This window comes from Carya illinoinensis, chromosome 14, assembly GCF_018687715.1.
Source record: "Carya illinoinensis cultivar Pawnee chromosome 14, C.illinoinensisPawnee_v1, whole genome shotgun sequence".
Lineage (NCBI taxonomy): Eukaryota > Viridiplantae > Streptophyta > Magnoliopsida > Fagales > Juglandaceae > Carya > Carya illinoinensis.
The window spans coordinates 28,934,592-28,957,650 of NC_056765.1; the positions used below are offsets into that span (position 1 = coordinate 28,934,592).

The 23,059-nt window shown below is 42.4% G+C and overlaps 1 protein-coding gene across 4 annotated transcripts in view; it reads left to right on the top strand.

Annotated features, from left to right (window-relative positions):
- LOC122294292 (rho GTPase-activating protein 7-like) overlaps positions 1-23,059 on the top strand; it is a 77,429-nt gene that overhangs the window by 30,055 nt on the left and 24,315 nt on the right. For all 4 annotated transcript variants that reach the window (XM_043102906.1, XM_043102904.1, XM_043102905.1 and 1 more), the window contains exons 8-13: positions 2,746-2,823; positions 2,994-3,049; positions 3,132-3,201; positions 4,184-4,271; positions 6,731-6,974; positions 7,402-7,623. In XM_043102906.1, the coding sequence (XP_042958840.1) occupies positions 2,746-2,823; positions 2,994-3,049; positions 3,132-3,201; positions 4,184-4,271; positions 6,731-6,974; positions 7,402-7,623 (758 nt within the window). The remainder of the gene's footprint in view (positions 1-2,745; positions 2,824-2,993; positions 3,050-3,131; positions 3,202-4,183; positions 4,272-6,730; positions 6,975-7,401; positions 7,624-23,059) is intronic.

The window sequence follows — 23,059 nt, forward strand, 5'->3', positions numbered from 1 at the left end:
GTCCTTGAACGTTCGTTCTTTCGTTGCGCTCCTGCCACACACACCACATGATGCAAATAGGAATCATCTTTCATATAGCCTTGATCTAGTTGTTGCCTCTTAAATCTGTCTAGCTAGCTAGGACCGCCACTACTATCTCAGGCATAACTCAATCCAAGTCTAGTCTACGAAAAATCCTCATTCCATAACCCTCGAGCTACCTCACAGTGTAGTAGGAGATGATCCATAGATTCGCCCCCCTTTTTACACATGCAACACCAATCTACAATGATCACCCTTCATTTTTTTCAAATTATGCGTTGTGAGTATCTTACCCAAGGAGGCGTTCCACAAAAAAAATGCTGCTTTGAGAGGCGCCTTGTGTTTCCAAAGCCTCCATGGAAACAGAATAGAAGGCTCATGTGTTAGAGACTTATAAAAAGAGCTAATCGAAAATATGCCTTTATCTGTAGGTATCCACCACAATAAATCACCATGCTGGTTACTTGGTTTGGTTGAGTACAAAAGGCTAAAAAAGGCTTCAAAACTGTCCATTTCCCAATCTTGGGCCGCCTTGCTAAAATTGATGTTCCATTGGATTTGTTCTCCCACCATCAGCATGATTTCTACCACTGAAACGTCTTTGGCACTTGCAGCCCTGAAAAGTGTCGGAAATAGATCCTTAAGTGCATCACTAGCACACCAAGTGTCGCACCAAATTTGATCCTGGCACCCTCTCCTAAACTAAACCTGGTGTAGCGAGAAAAGACCTCCCATCCTCATCTGATATATTTCCACAACCCCACTCCATACACCCCTCTTACTTCATTAGAACACCATCCACCCCATAATCCCCCATACTTACTCTCAATCACCATCTTCCAATGAGCTTCCGGTTCTTTATGATATCGCCACAACCACTTACCAAGTAGCGCCCAATTAAAGATGTTCAAATTTCTAATGCCCAAATCACCATTCAAAATAGGCCTACAAACCTTCTCCCACCTGACTAGGTGAAATTTGAACTCCTCGCCTATTCCACCCCACAAAAAATCCCTTTGTAATTTTTCGATATGAAGTGCCACACTTGCTGGAATAGGAAACATTGACAAAAAATAGGTTGGTAGATTAGATAATGAACGCTTTATCAGGGTAATCCTACCACCTTTTGATAGGTACATTCTTTTCCACCCTGCTAATTGACGCTCTACTTTCTCAATCACTGTATCCCATATAGAAGCTGCTCTCGTGGGGGCCCCCAACAGGAGGCCAAGATAAGTCATAGGGAGTGTGGCAATCTTACACCCCAGAATATTAGCCAACTGTCTTAATTGCTGCACGCCTTCAATAGGCACCGTCTCTGATTTGTCCAGGTTCACTTTCAACTTTGAAGCTGCTTCAAAGCAAATCTAATAGAAACTTTGTACTCCTATAGTTGTTTTCTTCTGTTCAATGTGCGGAGCAGATCTGGCAGGCCCTCTAAGGAGCATTGCAGAAGATGTCAAAAGCTGGGAAATTAGTTATTTCAAGAATGGCTTGACTCTGCTAAAATAAACCTCAAGCACACATGTTATAGATTCATTTTGTAGCGTAAGTTGGAAGGTTTTTAGAGGAGTTGAAACATCTTTCTAGTTCTCTTGGTTCTTGTTCTGTGTTGGGGTATTTTGACAATCTAGCTTCCAGGTTTTAGTATATAATAAATTGGGCTTTGCCATGTTATAGACTTTTCTTTTTTGGTGATGTTTAGGTTAATCTATTTTCCATAATTTCATGCAATTATTGGAGATTATCTTCCTAGTTTACTTGATCTTTATTTGCTTAGATTTCAGCTGTTGGTTCTTCCTATGTTAGTGGTAGCTAGGTCTGATGGTTTATCATTACTTTTCCATTTGAGAAATGCTACTCTTCACCCTGAATAAGTTACACAGTCACTGTTGTAAGATCCAAATCCCACATTGGGTGTATAGATCACCCACATAGAATGGATAGGTTGTACATGTAATGGGTGTTAACTTTCCATATTGACTACTTTGTGAAACTAGGCTTTATAAGTGATTCTAGGGAAGTGACAAATTGACTAGCCTTTCAGGTTATAGCAAAGATGTAGCTAGCGTTTTCCCTGGGTTGTTACAAATACGGTACAATTTAAGTGGTTTTCTATTGAAGTAATTGACATAAGAAACCACTTAAAATCCACCACATCAACCTGTGACTGATAACTTGTTTGGTGTGAAAAGTAACATTCCTTTTTCCATTTACTTCTTTTCTCTAAGATAAAAAATTATTTTTTTTAATAGGTAAGATAAAAACTTATCCGAATTTATGTTGTTTTTGGTTGTATTGTCGGTGTGCAGATCTGGTTGCATGTTCATGATTTGGTGTTAAAAAGAACAGGCAAAGTAAAATGGTTGATGCTGGGAACCATGACTCAATTTAGTTTTCCTAAAACTGCCTCTACTTGTTAAAAAAAAAGTACATAGAAACTGAAACCTTGGTGATTGAGATTAATGTCAACTGGGTGATTCTAGATAACTAACAGCCCATCACAATCTACACTTTCCTACTTCTGTAAATTTCATGTATTATTGCTTCTTTTTCCCCTAAGCCAGGTGTTTTTCCTCTATACTTCGTGTATTCAGGTTACACCCCTATGCTATTGCGATAAAATTCATTTATTCTGATAAACTTTGCCTCCTGATAAAATTCATTTAATTGGGAGTCCATCTTTGCCTTCTTGTTATTGACCTTGTTTTTTTTCCACAACAGGAATCAATGTTGAAGGGATTTTACGACAATCTGCAGATGTTGAGGAGGTGGACCGTAGAATACAAGAGTATGAACAAGGTATCTGTTCTACTTCTCCAAATGGTTTATTGTTCTCACTGGAGTATGAAAACATTATAGATGTCTTTCTGGCTTAACTGGAGTGTCAATTATTGTTGAGCCTGTTCCACTTGGTTGTACGCATTCCTTTCAAACTGAGGCCATTCCTTTAATTTCCTTATGCTTTTAAGGCAAGACTGAATTTGTTCCTGATGAGGATGCTCATGTTGTTGGGGACTGCATTAAGGTAATTGTTGTCATATATAGTCTTCCTTACAGATAAATTTAATACGTTCGGTTAAAATTCATCACAAGTGTTGGACCTGCAGCTTGTTCTTAGGGAACTACCCTCGTCTCCAGTTCCAGCATCCTGCTGCACTGCATTGCTGGAGGCTTGCAGTAAGTTGAATTATTTATTGTTACATTTTTTCGTTTCATTTGTACATATAATTTTTACTATGCATGGTTCATGTTCAATGATATTTTTTGTTTTTGCCTTCATTATTCTCTTTAGCATTTATTTGAGAGATCATTGTGGTAAAATCATAGTAGTCACTGCATAAAAATGATAAAAATAGAATCAATCATAAAATGGGCAGATGTGGGGGGAATAGGGGAAGTTAGCTTATGACACAACCTGACAGAAGCTAAAGACTAATCATTTGTAAGATTTGAAGGCCTGACTATGATATTTTCCCACTATCCCACTATCAACTGCAATGGACAAAAAGTAAGATTTGTGTTGGTTGCTGGCATGATATTCAGAGTTAAAAACAAGAACTTAAGTTCCGCCCTTTTTATGTCACAATTCAGCATTTGGAACCATTTATTGGGCTTCTACACATCACCGTTCATTTAAAGTCAATGCTAAGTTGCTCTTTTTCGTTGACTTTGATTACCACATAGGCATTTGATCAGGTTCTATGCCGATAAACTTATTATAACATATAATAGCCTCTATATCTGGCTGAATGTGATGCTTATGTCTTGTAAACAAGTCATAAGTATTACTGTTTATTATGCATCTTTGTAATCATATGGGCATATTTATGGAATAGTAAAAGCCCTTGATGTTCTGTGATTCTGTCTACTGGATGGTGGAACTGGTACACTTGGTATCTTAAAGAGGGAAAATGTATTAGATTAAGCTAATTTGTATAAGTCCAGTGTACTTGGCTATGCCTATTCATATTAGTAAATTTTTACTTATAAAAGGAATATATATTTCTTATTTTATTATTTTCCAACAAAAGTTGGGTGCCTAGAAGAATCAATTTATATTTTTTTGGTGGTTAAGTTCGATACCTATACTTAGTTATTCTGTTTCTCTATTTTTTATTGGATAACCTACTGATATTAAAAATTTCTACTTATCAAAAAGAAATTGATCGGAAAGAGGCTAGAGTAAATGCAATGCGTTCAGCAGTAACGGAGACATTTCCTGAACCAAACCGACGTTTATTGCAGAGGTAGTCTATTAACTCTCTTACAAGATGCATTCTTCCCTCACGTCCTTGTTTGCGTCCTTTGCATTGCCAAGCTTTCCTTTGTTTTTATCATGTTTTATTTTGGGATTTTCTCATTTTTAAAGCATATGTATTCGCAACTCTTTAAGTTTCTCAGGATCTAAATTGTATGTGTCAGTACTCTTGGTCCAATAAAATTATATTGGACTGAAATTGTGTTTTTAGCAACTGTTGTTTAGCTGTGATTTGGGCTATGAAAGCTAGTTCTGAAAATTGCCTCTCCTAAAGTCTTTTAGATGGACTTGGTTATTGGTGTTGGGTTTAGTTATGTGTCCAGCTGTTGGATTGGCATGCTTTCCATGAGTTTTCTATAGCCTTATATCATCATGACTTTGGAAGGGAAGTGAAGGTTATACACTGTTCATTATTGAAGAGAATATGCCCCCACTTTACTTCTTTAGTTATAACATAAAGAAAGGACTATATTATTCTCTACACATGTTCTGAAGATATGGAAGTTCCAGTTGTTTCCTAGGCCATCTCCGTTTTAGCTTATGACAAATAGAGTGGAACTACTTCTGTTAAATAATTTTCCTAGGCCATTTCCCCCACCTTTTTTTCTTACTTATATATATATATATAAAAGTTTCCCTAGTATATTGGTTATTTTCTCTCTTATTTAAAGTTCCTTCTCAATGAAAAAACTTTCTGCCTGTGTCCACAATATTGTTCTGTCCTATAACACTTGAAGTGAAAGAAGAAAATGGAAATTATTGTCGTGGAAATTACAAATATCTAACTGTTTTGCTTATAACGAAATTTTTATCACTCATTGAAAAATATATATCTAACTGCCAGGGAATGCCCCAAAAGGTCCCATTAAGTTGAACATGTTGGTCAAGAGAGGCTGTCAAGCCCAACTGGCCCGGGATAATTATGAACAGATTTCAGTACCATCATGTAACAGTTTCCAATTTAGATGTCATAATTGGAGGAAAGAACTGATGTGGAAAGATGATTATACTTTTTAAGCTAACAATGGAGGAGGAAATTATTTATGAATTTCCCATCTTTTGCTCATGAAGCAAATATGTAAGGAAACATAATTGATTTTCATATATTAAAGAATGTCCATTAAACACTTGTTTATGGACAATGCTCTAAAGAAAAAAAAATTGGATTTGGTAGAAATTGGGGAAGAATTGAATTCAATGATTGGATATGTAAAGAGCATGCAAGGACATGCAATCACAAATGCATTTGATGTAAGTAAATGAATAAATGACCTTTCATTCGAGCAACAAAATTCTGAGCTTCTTTCACCTGAGGCTTATCGAACGAGAGCTTATTAATTGCAAATGTCTGGTTATATTTTTAAGATATTCAGTAAGGATTACCTTTGGCTGGTTTTGTGCTTTACCTTCTAGTTAATTTATCATAGACCTAGTATCTGGGTGGTGATCAAACAATAACTTCTTAAGGCAATCTGTATTTCACTTGCCAAGGCCCAAGATCGTAAGCATATAGTTCTAATGCATACATTTCGTTGGCTGAATGTGGAATGGTGGGCTTTGTTAAACTCGTGGACTTTGGGCTAGTCTACGCATGCTCTCTAAAGGCAGATTTAAAATGACAGACAAGAGAGATTCATATTCCGTGTATCCAGTTAAGCAAGACCTGCTGCCAGCTTCCATATATGCTTTGGTGGTATTATTATTTGGGAAAACCATTAGGTACTTTCAGAGTACAGTTGATGCGGTTCTCCCAACCCATAACAACATGCCTTGACATTAAAATTACTTGTATAAGCATTACTTTTTAATGATATGTCATCCTATGATAGGTTGGGGATGTCATGTGTCCTTACTCTGGGACTATCTAATAATTGCTCTATTACTTATCAGTTTTGCAGTGTGAATAAGCTTTGAGATGTGCATATTTTGTAATTGCAGATTGTAGGATTTTTTTTTTAAGTGAGATAACGTTTTATTAATAGAAGTAAATAGGCATAGCCCAAGTACACATGAGTTATACAAACAGCATACACCTAGTTACATAAAAAGGAGCTAGAAAGAGATACAGGAAAGTCATTGAAGCAAGCTCCATGAAGAACACAAGAAGATGCCCAAAGAAATAAAGAATGGAAGAAGAAACTTCTTAGCTCATCTGAAGAACGTTCCTTGTTTTCAAAACTTCTTCTATTCCTTTCAATCCATAAGCACAGCATAATACATAGAGGAATCATTCTTCATACATCCTCAATATGTGAATTGGCCCTCCATCGTTGCCAACAAGTAAATAAATCAACCACCCTCTTGGGCATTACCCAAGCAATGCCCGTTCTATGAAAAGATTGTAGGATTCTTCTGTATAGTTTGTTGTGGACTGTATTTTCTTACTTAAGATCTAGTAATTCAAGTCTTTTCCTTTTCTAGTAATTATCTTCATGATGTTATCCACAGAATTCTGAAGATGATGCATACCATCTCTTCTCATGCTCATGAGAACCGGATGACTCCATCTGCTGTTGCTGCTTGCATGGCACCTTTGCTCCTACGCCCTCTATTAGCTGGCGAGTGTGAGTTGGAGGACATCTTTGCAATTAATGGTGATAATTCAGCCCAGCTTCTTGCTGCGGCAACTGCTGCTAATAATGCTCAAGCAATTATTACAACTCTCTTAGAGGAGTACGATAATTTCTTTGATGTAAGATACCCTTCATCCAGCAGACTCTTTTTTATTTTATTTTCTTTTTTATTTTTTATTTTTTTAAAAAAAAAAAGGGAAAAATAGGCATGGTTTAACTTTTTTATTTCATTCTAAATACACTTATTTTAAAGGTAAGCCTTGGATTTATGATATCGGACATAGTCAGATGTTACATGGAATTCCAGCAGTGTGAGTAGTGCAGATTGCTGTTATTGTTATCTCAATGCTCACACTGGTGTTAATGTTATCTCAACTCGGGTACCATGAGCTAGTGCTGTGTCCATATAACACAGGCTAGGATGTGGACAATTCTGATTTTAGCTTTTGAACTTGTGCCAGACTTTATCTTTTTTATTCTCAAGCCGGTGTCTATTTTTTCCATAATCAAATTGTATTGCTTAGCTATCCTGATCTGTTGTTTCAGGATGGAAACCTTAATAGATGCTCCATCTCAGCTGATTCACAGATTGAAAACAGTGGGACAGATGATTCAACTGATGATGAAAATCTAGATATGAAAGATAATGGTTACCATGATGCTGAAAATGAAGCTGATCCAGAAACAGATGATGATCCTGAACGTGTTCACAGCGGAAAATTGAGTGAAAGTAGTGGTTGTGCTGGCTGTGATCTTTACGATTATAAGGTTCTCTCTCTCTCTCTCTCTCTCTCTCTCTCTCTAAACACAGAATGTACATATGTACACAAACTCTTGGAGAAGCACAGCTGTTGAAAAATTTATTTACGCATAGAGACGTGTGTCTGCATATAAATATGTGTGTGTGGATATGTTTTTGTAGATTCACAAAGAGACGCCTATTAGCCAAAATATATTTTGATTTTCAATCTTGTGGAAAATTGCATCTTCAATATTCTTACCTTTGCTGCTTCAAGTTTAACATGGATATGATACATATGAAGGATTAGGTTTATCTCATGCTGTTCGATGTGTCACAAATGTCATCTATAACCACCAGATGTTGATCCTGCTTTTAATATTCATAGTCTAGGCATCTATAGCAGATTGGGGGCCTGGTACCTTCAGTCTCATTTCTTCTGCTAATCCTTGCTCAAATCTCAAAGGGAGTGCAGAACTTAACATATCCAAGCATTGACAGCTTGATTCATAACTAACTTCATCAAGCCCACAACTTCCTTGAGAGTTTCGCTTCCATCAACGATTCACTATGGCAGGTTCCAGGGAGTTAGTAGTAGAATCAAAATTGATTACGTTAGTGAAGGATGGGGGCAATATACGTATTTCAGAACAGGGCTGGAAGGAAAGACATGAAGTGCTGGTGGGACATAATACTGCCTTGTGGTTTGTGAGAGTGCTGGAGGAATGCTTGAGAGGGGGAACGAATGTGGTTTATTCGGTGATAAGGGAAAACTACAGAAGTTTCGTGGCGCAACGTTGTGAGAATAGCCGGGGGCGATACCTGTCCATCGCAGAGTATGGTCATGCAGGAAGAAATACTCTGCTCTGTTTCCCGGAAGGTAAAAATGGATGGGGATGGAGACGGTTGAAAGAGACTGTTGCAGAGCTGGTCCATCCAAAGGGAACTAGGTTGGGACCTGGTGTCGGACCTCAGGCGAGCTTTGTAGGAAGAGGGGTGATCAACCGGTCATTCAAGGAGGCTCTCACGACGGGGGCCCAAAACCACGCGCAGAACGCTGAACGTGACAGTATCCCTGACGGGGTGGAGAGTCGAGCCTTGCACCATGTACGGGGTGCAGATTTTGACAGGACGCGTTCTGGGCAGGAGGCATGGGAGACCCGTAGGCGTCTGATGGATTTGCAGGGGCAATTGAGGAAACTGCAGAAGGAGATGGAGGAAGTATGCTTGTATGTCGGGCTGAAAAAAGAAAACAATTGGCACGGGGATGAGGAAAGGGGTAGAAAAGGAAAGGGACCGGTTTTTGTTAATTACAATCGGGGATCTTTGTGGGTTAAAAAGACTGGGCCGCAACCCAAGGTGCTTAATGCAAGGCCCCGAGTGGTTGAAGGGTGTTTAATAAGCTCTGGTGGGCCGACTGAGGTGAGTAAAGAAAGGGCCCAGCCCAACGGCCCGGGCGATGAAAGAAAAACCTTAACGGGTGGAGGGCCCAGTAGTGGAGGGCCAGCCGTGGGCCTTGGGCTGCTTCAGCCCGTGACACGATCCCAGCCCACCCCCGAAAAGGAAAGCTCGGAGCTTTTTTGTGAAGGCTCGGTGGAGCGCATACCCGAGACGGTGCCACCCTCGTCGCCGGTGGATGGGGCTGCGCCGAGCACACAGATACTGCCGACGAAGCCAGTGGAGCACTCCGGTGAAGTTCTGGCGGCCTTGACTGACGGTGTACAGGATCTAGACTCATCGCAGCTTGTCTCGGATAGCTTGTCTCGGCAGCTCGTTTCGGCAGGCGTTTTTTCGGAAAAGAATGGACAGATGGTGCCGATAAGTCATGGGGATATGGTGTTGGGGCCGTTTGTATCTTCTACTGACTTAGATCACGAGATGGTGGAGGCTTTTGAGGATGGGGAGGTTTTGGAGGATATACGGCTTTCGGTGGATGGAGACATGGGGTATCCTGAAGTATGTGGTCAGTTGGGACAGGAAATTGAAGCATTTGAAGATGAACTGAATGGAATACAGATGTGCAGGATGGAAGACCCAATCCCATTAAATTTCAGCTTCCCAACTCAACCGAATATTTCAGATTGGGTCTATCATAAGGTGAGAGAGATTCAAAAACTAGTAGGGATTGATTGTGATGGTTATGAGGAGCAGTTTTTGGCCCTGTTTACTGCAATTGAAGCGGGACATAGACAACAAACAAAAGGTGAATCAAAGAAGCATCGTGAACTTAAAAGGTTGGCTTGGTCGATGAATACGGAGGGCAGCTCAAGCAAGAGTAGGACAAAGGGGAAGGGGCTGGATGTTTCTAAATGAAACCCAAAATTGTGTCCTGGAATGTCCGTGGGCTAAATGAGATCAATAAGCGCCTACGGATCAGAAATTTGCTGCGGGAATGGAAGGCCGACATTGTATGCCTACAAGAGACTAAGCTGAAAATGATTAGTAGGAGAATAGTGAGGAGTTTGTGGAGTGGAGTTCATGTGGGTTGGGTGTTCCAAGCATCAAATGGGGCTTCGGGAGGGATCTTGTTGATGTGGGATAGGCGGGTGGTGGAGATGACGGAGGAGTTTGTGGGACAGTATGTAGTAGCTTGTTCCTTCACATTTGTTGTCGATAACTTTAAGTGGGCTTTTGCAAGTGTCTATGGCCCAAATTTAGATACAAACAGGAGATTGCTATGGGAAGAATTGGCGGGGATTCAAACTTGGTGGGAACTACCATGGTGTATTGGGGGGGACTTCAATATCGTAAGATTCCCAAGCGAAGTTTCGGGGAGTAGAAGATTGAGGACAACGATGGAGGAATTCTCAGAGTGCATTTTTGACCTGAATCTAGTGGATATGCCACTAGCTGGGGGTACTGCTGACAGCATGATACGTCTCCACTTGCCTTATTTTCTGTTATGAGTTGTATATATTTACTTCCTTATTTAGATAGCAGACTTTCCATACTTAGACAGATTTTGTACATAGTCATAGTTTCCTTTCTTGTAAATAGATTTAATTCCTGTAATTTAGCCTTGATTTCAGCCTTGTATCTTGCACACTTGTGCCTATATAATGAAAGGAAACCCTCACTCAGGAGGTATTGAATCATCTTGACATGGTATCAAGAGCCAGACCTTAAGGAATATTTCTGGTTCATTCTCGTGGGATACTTTTTTTCTGGTTGGAGGCTAGTGTTGACTCTGTCGGCACTTTCTATGAGTTGTTTGCTTGTGGCTGGGCTGCAATTATTTTTTTCTTGGTGGTGGGTGTCAGTTTTCATCCCGTCGGCACTGTCTGTGCTGGTTTCTTGCTGTCGTTGTTGCTGGGCTGTGCTATTTCTTGGAGTTTTGTAGCTGTCGGCAATTTCTGTGACAGATTTGGGCTTCTCGGCAGTCTCTGTGTAGCTTTCGGCAGTTTACGTGCTGGAGCTTCTTGGCATTTCTGTGAGTTTAATTTTTTTGGTTTCTCGACACCTTGGGTTTGTTTGATTCACGGCAGTTCCTTTTCTTTGGTTCTCGGTAATTTTCATTTTTTTTGGTGCTTAGTAGATACGTGCAGCAGTATTATTCTTGGCTGGTTTCCATTTTATGAGCATCATGTCTTCAGATTCTTTTACTGTGAAATTTACGGGTAAAAATTATTCTGCTTGGGAATTTCAATTTCGCTTATTTGTTTTGGGGAAAGATTTATGGGGTCATATTGATGGTAGTGATCCCGCTCCTACTGAGCCTCCTAAGTTGGCTCAATGGACAATTAAAGATGCTAGGGTGATGACATGGATTTTAGGGTCTGTTGATCCCCTTATTGTTCTCAATCTAAGGCCTTATAAGACTGCTCAAATTTCTGCTGCACACACACATCCTTTCTCTCCGTACTACATGCACACACACATCCTTCCCTCCGGCGCCCCTCGCCGGAGTTGATCTCCTCCCTCCTCTTTGACTTCTCTTTCCTTTCCTCAAATTTCTCCCTTCTCTTCCTTTCTTTCTCTCCGTTTTTTTGCTTTCTTATTAATGATGGTTGAGGCTAGGCGTTTCACGATTGAATCAAAAACTTTCTTCTTCACTAAGGTGGGTGCCAACCTCTTTCGCATTACCGAAAGAAACAGACGTATGGCCTTATTTTTGCTCCTTAACGGTGCGACAGTTGCATGGGTGGTTAGAATGGTGGGTGAAGCCATGGATTCTCGTCGGCGTGAAGGCTTTTTCAGAAAGTTTAGGATAGGTAACGGGGTCTTCATTATACAACTTCTCAAAAACTCAAGGGGATGTTATTTATTGTTGGAGGAGTTTAACAACGAAAGAAGGAAGGGCTCGCTGATCATACCCGAGGGAGATAAGGGCAGTGGATGGGATGGTTTTGCTTACCACCTTAAGAAGGTGGCTGAGTCTGCAGTGGCCGAGCCTTTAAAACGCCAGAAGATGGTGGCGCAGATGGAGGGTGGGTTGCGCAAGGGAGGGAATGCTGGTGGCTCAAGTATGGAACCAAGCACTTCGGCAACCTATGCCTCGGTCTTGGCCGGCTCTTCGCCAGAACGGGAAATTTCATCATACCCAGCGGTCAATGGAGGGGCTACCCAGCGGTCAGTGGGGGACGTTGAAGGCATTCTATGGGGTGTCAGAGCTTCACTTTCAGGAGTTCTAGAAGATGTGTCCTTTTTGATGAAAAAGGTAGACCTGGGTTTGAGCATGGTGATGGGACACGGTAAGGAGGTTGAACTGGGCAGAAGGTATGGTGCTGAAAAAGACTTGCAAGAAACATCGGGAAGGCAAGTAATTATAAGAGAAGCCGTAGGACAGGGGGAACCTGGCTGCCCTCAATACCAGGCCTCAAGGCCACAATTGCAGGCCGAAAGCCCACGGGTCACAAGCATAGCCCACGAGGCAAGAGGCCTAGCACACGGGATCCTTCACGTGGGCGGGCTAGCTTCAGGTGAGGCAGGCCCTGCCTGTCCTCAGACCTGGGCCACCAGGCCTCTCCCACAGGCCGTAAGCTCACGGAGGCCAAGCAGGCCCACCAGCGGAATCCCTCACGTGGGCCAACTCGTTTCATCTGAGGCAGGCCCTGCCTGTCCTCAGACCCAGGCCTCAGGGCCTCTTTCTCGGGCCGTAAGCCCACGGGCATCGGGCCGGCCCTCCAAAGCCTTAGACCCGCTTCCCTCAGACGGGTCGGCTCTCCAGGGCTCGGTAAACGTTTCTCCACCGGCGGCACCTAAGACTGACAACCCACCGTCGCAGAATGTCCCGCTGGTCTCCGGCGAACCCTCCGACGGCGGTACGGAGAACACGGAAGCAGCCGAGCGTTTTTCCCCACAGTTTCCACCGGAGAATACACACGGGCTGCCTGGGAATGACGCCTCAGTGCCCACCTCCATCTCGCGGCAGCCACAGAACAGGCCGAGAGCCTACGATGGAGCTGAGTGTGGCACTCTGGACCAGTTTCAGATCGTGGAAAGCAGTTTCAACGGGGATGGGTTTTCGTCTGCACCTGGCCTAGACACGGGAGTGATTCCCGAAACCCTCTTTCTCTCTAAAGGTCTCTCTGAGACCTTGACCAAGGTATTATGCACAATGGATGATGAGGTAGACGCCTCTCTCTTGGGTGGGAGGTCTTCAGACGAAGGATCCCTCTGTGGGTCAGATTTACAGTTAGCTTGTAAAGAGTTAGGGGATGGCTCTTTGTCCGCTGTACCATATGAACCCGAGGAAGTACCTAGCCCTCTTTGCTCACTGCCACCAGAAGATTGTTCAACTGAGTCACTGCCATTGCCACCAGACTGGGTCATACAGAAGGTGAATGAGATGCGGCATTGCTTGGGTATATCTTGCGAAGGCTTTGAGGACCAGTTGCAAGCTTTACTCATCGCCATGAGAGAGGGTCAGCCTGCTTTGGCTAAATCTGTTGTGAAGAAAGATAGGGAACTTAAAAGGCTGACTTGTTCCATAAACTATGATGCAAGGGAGGGCAGCACGAGCAGGGGACGACTTAAAGATAGGGCGAATCTTGGTGATCCATGAAGCCAAAGATTCTAGCCTGGAATGTTCGGGGCTTGAATGACCCAAAAAAACGCCTCACTATCAAGAACTTATTACGGGAATGGAAGGCAGATGTTATTTGTTTTCAGGAAACGAAACTAAAATATGTCGATAGAAACATCGTTAGAAGCTTGTGGCATTGTCCGTATGCAGGATGGACCACTCTTGCCTCTAAGGGTGCTTCTGGGGGTATTCTGGTGTTATGGGACAAAAGAGCAATTAATCTTGTAGATGAATGTGTTGGGGAATTTTCTATAGCTTGCTCTTTCTCTAATGTGGATGATGGATTTTGTTGGGGCTTTGCAGGTGTCTATGGGCCTAACTATGATAGTAGCAGGAAATTTCTTTGGGATGAGATAGCTGGCCTTTGCAGTTGGTGGGATATACCGTGGTGTATAGGGGGCGATTTCAACATCACTCGGTTTCCTAGTGAGCGGTCCGGGGTTCCTAGCTCGGATTCAGCCATGGCAGATTTCTCCAAGCTTTTGTTTGATCTAGACTTGGTGGATCTCCCCTTGGCAGGGGGAGATTTTACCTGGTCCAATGGAAGGGCATGGTCGCGTTTGGACAGATTTGTCGTTTCTTCCTCTTGGGAAACCCACTTTCCCACTCTATGTCAAAAACGGCTTCCCCGACTTTGCTCAGATCATTTTCCCCTTCTACTAGACTGCGGGGGTATTCAAGAGGGACGCAGATACTTTAAGTTCGAGAACATGTGGTTAAAGACGGAAGGGTTCGTTGAGAAAGTCAGCGCATGGTGGGCATCTTACCAGCTCACAGGCACTCCTAGTTTCATACTAGCTGGGAAACTAAAAGCTTTGAAATATGATCTAAAAAAATGGAACCTGGAAGTCTTTGGGAACATCAACGACCAGCGGAACAAACTCTTCATGGAACTACAACATTTTGATGAAAAAGAAGTAGAAGGGACTTTATCAGAAGATGATAGGGCAAGAAAAGTGACGGTTGTTGCTGATTTGGAAAAAGTTACTGCTATGGAGGAGATTATGTGGAGACAAAAATCACGGGCCCTTTGGCTGAAGGAAGGGGATAGGAGCACAAAGTTCTTTCATAGAATTGCCAATTCCCATCGAATAACTAATGCTATAGAGGTTCTTCATGCGGATGGAAGCGTTTTAATGGGTAGAGATGTCATCAAGGAGCATATTGTCCAGTTTTATGAGAAGCTTTTGACGGAGCAATACTCTTGGAGGCCCAAGGTTGACGAACTAGACTTTGATTCCATTGATCACTCAAGCGCGGCTTGGTTGGAGAGGCCTTTTGATGAAATCGAGGTTCTTGGAGTGTTGAAAGGTATGAATAAAGACAAAGCCCCGGGACCTGATGGTTTTCCAATGGCTTTCTTTTATGCTTGTTGGGACATTGTCAAGGAGGATATTATGAAGGTCTTTATCGAATTTCACGCCCTCACGAAATTCGAGAAGAGCCTCAATGCCTCTTTCATCGCCCTCATTCCCAAGAGGGCAAGGTCGGTGGAAGTGAATGATTTCCGTCCCATAAGTTTGATAAGTGGGGTCTATAAGATCATTTCCAAAGTTCTAGCGAAGAGGTTGAGCGAAGTACTGGGAAAGATCATCTTGAAGTCCCAAAACGCTTTTGTGAAAGGAAGACAAATTCTTGACTCAGCCCTTATCGCCAATGAGTGCCTAGAGAGTAGAATCCGATCCGGCATTCCAGGTATCTTATGTAAACTAGACATGGAAAAGGCTTTTGATCACGTGCATTGGGATTTTTTGTTGTATATTCTTGGTAGGTACGGTTTTGGGACACGTTGGTGCCAGTGGATTAAGCACTGTATTACAACAGCCAGATTCTCCGTTTTGGTCAATGGCACTCCTGAAGGATTTTTCAACAGTTCTCGGGGCTTGAGACAAGGGGACCCTCTCTCCCCACTTTTATTTATCCTTGTCATGGATGTGCTAAGTAGAATGCTGAGAAGGGCGGTGGAGGGGGGTTTTCTCTCAGGTTTCACGGTGGGCGGTTCCACACATGGCAGCTTAACCGTCTCCCACCTTCTCTTCGCTGACGATACTTTGATTTTTTGTGACCCAGACCAGGAACAGTTCCGCTCCTTACGGGCACTTCTTCTCTGCTTTGAAGCTGTATCAGGCCTTAAGGTGAATTTATCCAAGTCAGAAGTAGTCCCTGTGGGCACAGTCGACAACCTAGGTACGGTGGCAGCCATCCTGGGTTGCAAGGTCTCATCCTTGCCTATGAAGTATCTTGGACTCCCCTTGGGGGCCCCTCATAAAACTAAGTCTATGTGGGAAGGGATCATTGAGAAGTTTGAAGGAAAACTGGCAGGGTGGAAGAGAATCTACTTGTCTAAAGGGGGGAGAATCACTCTTATTAAAAGTACGTTTTCTAACCTTCCAACGTACTTTCTCTCTCTATTCCCAGTGCCAGCAGGAGTGGCGAATAGACTAGAGAAGATTTGCCGGGATTTCTTATGGGGAGGTTTAGAGGATACAAGGAAATTCCACTTGATCAAATGGAATACAGTATGCACCCCTCTGTCCTGTGGTGGCTTGGGCATAAGGAATTTGAGAACTTTTAACAAGGCTCTTCTTGGTAAATGGTTATGGCGGTATCATCTTGAGGGAGACGCTTTATGGAAAAATATCTTAGAATGCAAATATGGAAGTGAGTGGGGTGGCTGGTGCACAAAGGAAGTAAGAGGAGCCTATGGTGTGGGAGTTTGGAAATTTATCCGGAGTGGATGGGACGGTTTTCGGGGCCATTGTAGGTTTGTGGTGGGAAGGGGCACACAAATTAGATTTTGGCATGACATTTGGTGTGGTGATGTTGCCCTAAAAAATGCTTTCCCTTCCATTTATAGGATAGCTTCTGATCAGAATTCCTCAGTGGCTGAAAATATGTGTCTTACCGATGGTTCTGTACTTTGGTCTGTGAGATTCACTAGAGCAGCACAAGATTGGGAGGTGGGCGCTATCACTGACTTCTATAGTGCACTACATGATTTGAAGATCAGGGCTGGAGGGGAAGACAGATTATTATGGACATGCACAGGGAATAAGAAATTTTCAGTCCGTTCGTACTACAAGTCTTTGACGAATCACTCCCCCAACGCCTTCCCTTGGAAGAGCATTTGGAGAAGCAAGGTTCCCCTCAAGGTTGCTTTCTTTGGGTGGGTGGCGTCTCATGGTAAAATCCTAACCATAGACCAGCTAAGAAAGCGTGGACTCGTCATAATGGATTGGTGTTTCATGTGCAAACACAACGCTGAATCAGTGGACCACCTTCTCCTTCATTGTGACACAGTAAATGTTTTATGGTATGAGATTTTCTTGAGGCTTGGCATTGCTTGGGCCATGCCACAGAGGGTGATCGATTTACTGTCTTGCTGGCAAGGGCTAAGAGGGAATCGCCAGATTGCAGCGGTATGGAAGATGGTACCTTTGTGCTTAATGTGGTGCACATGGACCGAAAGAAATAGCCGCTGTTTTGAGAACAAGGAGCGCTCTCCTGATGCTTTTCGAGCTTTTTTCTTTCACACTCTACTCCTTTGGGCAACTACTATAGTTTTAAATGGAACGAGTCTTAGTGACTTTTCCGCCACTATCCGTAGCACTTAGTTTGTAACTAGGCTTTTTTCTTGTATACTCCCTGTGTACTCGGGCTTGGCCTATTTACGTGGATCAATAAAATTTATTTACCTATCAAAAAAAATAAGACTGCTCAATCTATGTGGGAATACTTACGGAAAGTATATAATCAGGACAATACTGCCCGGCGTTTTCAATTAGAATACGAGATTGCCAGTTACACTCAGGGCGATCTCTCTATTCAAGATTATTTTTCTGGTTTTAATACTTTGTGGGGAGAGTTTACTGACATGATTTATGCCAAGGTTCCGGAAGCTTCTCTCTCTGTTGTGCAGGCCGTTCATGAACAAAGTAAGCGTGATCAGTTTTTAATGAAGTTACGACCTGAATTTGAGGTCACTCGCTCCAATTTGATGAACCGTGATCCTGTGCCCTCTTTGGATGTTTGTTTTGGGGAGTTACTTCGTGAGGAGCAGTGTCTTGCCACCCAGGCCACTTATCAGCATGACAAAATGATACCCAATGTTGTGGCTTACGCTGCTCATGGGAAAGGCAAGGGACGGGACATGCGGAACATTCAATGCTTCAGCTGCAAGGAATATGGACATATTGCTGCCCACTGTGCCAGAAAATCTTGCAACTACTGTAAGAAGCCGGGCCATATTATTAAAGATTGTCCTACTCGTCCCCAGAATCGTCAGGCTAATACTTATCAGGCTACTGTGGGTTCCTCTTCTTCTGCTACTACAGGAGATTCTTCTACTCTTACTACAGAGATGGTTCAGCAAATGATTATTTCAGCATTTTCAGCCTTAGGGCTGCAAGGTAACGGTTCCCTTACATGGCTTGTTGATTCGGGTGCGTCTAATCACATGACTAGCTCTTCTGATACTCTTAGCAATGTTCGACCTTATAATGGCTCATCACACATTCAGATTGCTAATGGTAGTCAGTTACCTATTCATGCTATTGGGGATGTTGATTCTACTGTTCAGGATGTTTTTGTATCACCTCAGCTCTCTACTAGTCTTATATCTGTTGGACAATTGGTTGATAACAACTGTGATGTTCGTTTTTCTCGTGATGGTTGTCTTGTGTAGGATCAGGTGTCAGGCCAGATACTCGCGAAGGGGCCTAAAGTTGGACGTTTATTTCCTCTACATTTTTCTCTTCCTACTGTTATTTCGTTTGCTTGTCACACTGTGAACAATAAGTATGAAGTATGGCACAAACGGTTGGGTCATCCTAATTCCGTTGTTTTATCTCATGTAATAAATTCTGGTTTGTTGGGCAATAAAGATAATTTTTCTTCTCATCTTTCTTTTGATTGCTCCACATGCAAATTAGGTAAAAGTAAGTCTCTTTCTTTTCCTTCTCATGGTAGTCATGCTGAACATTGTTTCGATTTGATTCATAGTGATGTGTGGGGCATTTCTCCTGTTATCTCGCATGCCAATTATAAATACTTTGTTACTTTCATTGATGATTATACGAAGTATACCTGGATTTATTTTCTTCGTTCTAAATCTGAGGTCTTCTCTGTTTTCCAACAATTCACTGCTTATGTTGAGACTCAATTTGCTTCTCACATTAAAATTCTAAGGACTGATTCAGGTGGTGAATATATGTCTCGTGAGTTTCATGATTTTCTTCAACAACGTGGCATTGTTTCTCAACGTTCTTGTCCTTATACATCTCAGCAGAATGGTGTCGCTGAACATAAAAATCGAAATTTGTTGGATGTTGTTCGTACTTTATTGCTTCAATCATCTGTTCCTTCTAAATTCTGGGTTGAAGCCTTGTCTACGGCTGTTTATTTAATTAATAGATTGCCGTCGAGTGTCCTGAATTTTGAAACTCCTTACTTTCGTCTTTATCATCGGCATCCTAGCTACCTTGATATGCATACTTTTGGTTGTGTTTGTTTTGTTCATTTACCTTCCCATGAGCGTCATAAACTATCTGCTCAATCGGTCAAATGTGCTTTTATGGGTTATAGTACTTCACACAAAGGTTATGTTTGCTATGATCCATACTCTAACCGATTTCGCATTTCTCGTCATGTTGTTTTCTTTGAAAATCAGTCATTCTTTTCTTCTCATGTTGAGTCTTTGCCTGAGATGCCTGTCTTGCCTAATTTTGATGACTTGGCTTCTTCTTCTGTTCGCTTCAAACCTGGCCTTGTCTATGAAAGATGACATCCTACTTTGCCCCTTCCTGAGCCTGATCCGCCATCTGAGCCTGCTCCGACTGCATCTTCTACGGGTGATCCAGACACTATCACAGTTCCTTGTCGTTCGACCAGAGTGTCTCGTCCGCCTGATCGGTATGGTTTCTCCCATACCTCTCTTCATACTACTTTGTCTTCCATTCCTATTCCGTCCGGATATTCTGCGGCCGCTAAACATGATTGTTGGCGTGGGGCGATGGCTGATGAACTTCAAGCTCTTCAAGATAATCATACATGGGATGTTGTCCCTTGTCCTGCTCAGGTGAAACCTATTAGTTGCAAATGGGTTTATTCTATCAAGCTGCGTTCCGATGGGACTCTGGATCGATATAAGGCCCGTTTGGTTGCACTTGGCAATAGGCAAGAGTATGGAGTGGACTATGAGGAGACTTTTGCTCCGGTGGCTAAGATGACTACAGTGCGAACTGTCCTTTCTGTTGCTGCCTCTAAAGGTTGGTCTCTTCATCAAATGAATGTCAAAAATGCCTTTCTTCATGGCGACCTTAAAGAAGAGATATACATGACCATTCCACCTGGTTTGTCCTCTTCTTCTCCCTCAGATGTCTGTAAGTTGAAACGCTCGTTATATGGGTTGAAACAAGCTCCTCGTGCATGGTTTGATAAATTCCGCTCCACTTTGCTTCAATTTTCCTTTAAGCAGAGTCAATATGACTCTTCTTTATTTTTCTGCAAAACATCGATTGGAATTGTTCTTCTTCTGGTTTATGTTGATGATATTGTTATTACTGGGACGGATTCTGTCTTGATCACCCAACTGCAGCAACATCTTCAAGCCTCATTTCATATGAAGGACCTTGGTCCTCTTACATACTTCTTGGGGTTGGAAGTTCATACTGATCTATCTGGCATTTTTTTGAATCAGCATAAATATACTTAGGATCTGATTACTTTGGCTGGTCTCCAGGATACTTCTTCTGTGGATACTCCTTTGGAAGTAAACACGAAATATCGTCGGGACGAGGGTGATCTCCTCTCTGATCCTACTCTGTATCGACAATTAGTGGGGAGCCTGAACTATTTGACTATTACTCGGCCTGATATTTCATTTGCTGTCCAGCAGGTTAGTCAGTTCATGCAGGCTCCCCGTCATCTACATTTTGTTGTTGTTCGTCGTATTATTCGCTATCTTCGCGGCTCTCCTAGCCGTGGCCTGTTCTTTCCTACTGGGACTTCTCTTAATCTTGTGGCTTACAGTGACGCTGATTGGGCGGGATGTCCTGATACGTGACGCTCTGTTACAGGCTGGTGCATGTTTCTTGGTGACTACTTGATCTCTTGGAAGAGTAAGAAACAGGATCGTGTTTCCAAATCTTCCACTGAATCTGAATACCGTGCGATGTCTGCTGCTTGCTCTGAGATTCTTTGGCTTCGTGGTCTCCTCGCTGAGCTTGGTTGCGCTCAGTCTGATCCTACTCCTCTCCACGCTGACAACACTAGTGCCATTCAAATTGCTGCCAATCCCGTTTTTCATGAACGCACGAAACACATTGAGGTGGACTATCATTCCATTCGGGAAGTATTGGACACTCACATCATTTCTCTTCCTCATATTTCTACTGACCTCCAGATTGCTGATGTATTTACTAAGGCCATGACACGACACCGTCATCAGTTTCTTGTGGGCAAATTGATGCTTCTTGACTGACCAGCATCAATTTGAGGGGGGATGACAGCATGATACGTCTCCACTTGTCTTATTTTCTGTTATGAGTTGTATATATTTACTTCCTTATTTAGATAGCAGACTTTCCATACTTAGACAGATTTTGTACATAGTCATAGTTTCCTTTCTTGTAAATAGATTTAATTCCTGTAATTTAGCCTTGATTTCAGCCTTGTATCTTGCACACTTGTGCCTATATAATGAAAGGAAACCCTCACTCAGGAGGTATTGAATCATCTTGACAACTGCAACTTGGTCTAATAACCAGTCATGGTCTCGGTTGGATCGGTTCCTAATCTCTCCATAATGGGAAAGGCAATTCCCAGATGTATGGCAAAAACATCTATCTCGTATTGGATCGGATCATTGGCCTATTATGCTGGATTGTGGAGGAGTGAGGAATGGACGCAGACCTTTTAAATTTGAAAACATGTGGCTAAAATCGGAAGGCTTTGTTGATAGGGTCAAACAATGGTGGTCTTCCTATCAGTTCCAAGGTACTCCCAGTTTCATTCTTGCGGGGAAATTAAAAGCACTTAAAAGAGACCTAAAAGCGTGGAATGTGGAGTCCTTTGGTAATGTGGGGGAAAACAAAAAAATTAAGTTGCTGGAAATTCAGGAGTTAGAAAGGCTCCAAGAGGTTCAAGCACTTACCCAGGACGAACAAGATCGAAAGGCTGTGTTGGTTGTTGAAGTGGAGAGGATTCTATTATTAGAAGAGATGTCCTGGCGCCAAAAGTCCAGGGCATTGTGGTTAAGGGAAGGAGACTGAAGCACGAGCTTTTTTCACAGAATTGCAAACTCTCATAGAAGAAATAATAATATTGAGGTGCTGAAAATTGAAGGGGTGGAATGTAGGGATGAGCAGTTAGTACATAACCATATCGTTGACTTCTATGAGAACTTGCTATCGGAGCAAGTGGGCTGGCGGCCCCCCCTGAATGGGATGGTCTTTGATACCATCGACTTGAGTGAGGCGACACGCTTGGAAAGGGATTTTGAGGAGATAGAGGTTTATGAAGTAATAAGGAAAATGGCCAGGGACAAGGCTCTAGGGCCAGATGGATTCTCTATGGGTTTCTTCCAAGAATGTTGGGAAGTGATAAAAGATGACCTCATGAAGGTGTTTCAAGAGTTCTTTGTGTCTGGTAAATTTGAGAAAAGCCTTAACACTACTTTCTTAGCATTGATACCTAAAAAGGTGGGGGCTATGGAGATCAAAGATTATCGGCCTATCAGCTTAGTGAATGGGGTTTATAAGATCATCTCTAAAGTATTAGCAAACAGATTGAGCGAGGTGATGGGGAAGATTGTCACAAAACCTCAAAACGCTTTTGTAAAAGGTAGACAGATTTTGGATGCGGTGCTAATTGCTAATGAATGCCTTGACAGTAGTTTGAAAGCCCGGAACTCAAAGGTTATGTGCAAACTAGATATGGAGAAGGCCTATGACCATGTTAATTGGGATTTCCTTCTCCATATGCTCAGGAGATGCGGTTTTGGGGAGCGATGGAGTGCATGGATTCATTGGTGCATATCTACACCAAAGTTCTCTGTGTTGGTAAATGGAAGTGCAGTGGGTTTTTTTAGTAGTTCTCGTGGGCTGAGACAAGGGGACCCGTTATCACCTATGCTGTTTGTAATAGTTATGGAGGCTCTAAGCAAGATGCTCGAGGTTATGGTTGTGAATGGTCTCCTAAACGGCATCCAGATTGGCACCCCGGAGGGAGGTATTATTAACATTTCTCATTTACTATTTGCAGATAACACTCTTATCATGTGCGAAGCAAATCAAAATCAGATGCAATTTTTGAAGGTGCTACTCTACTGTTTTGAAGCAATTTCCGGGTTGAGGGTGAATTTAGAGGAATCAGAAATGGTACCGATTGGGGAAGTGTCGAATATACGTCAGCTGGCTAGGACGTTGGGATGCAAGATTTCA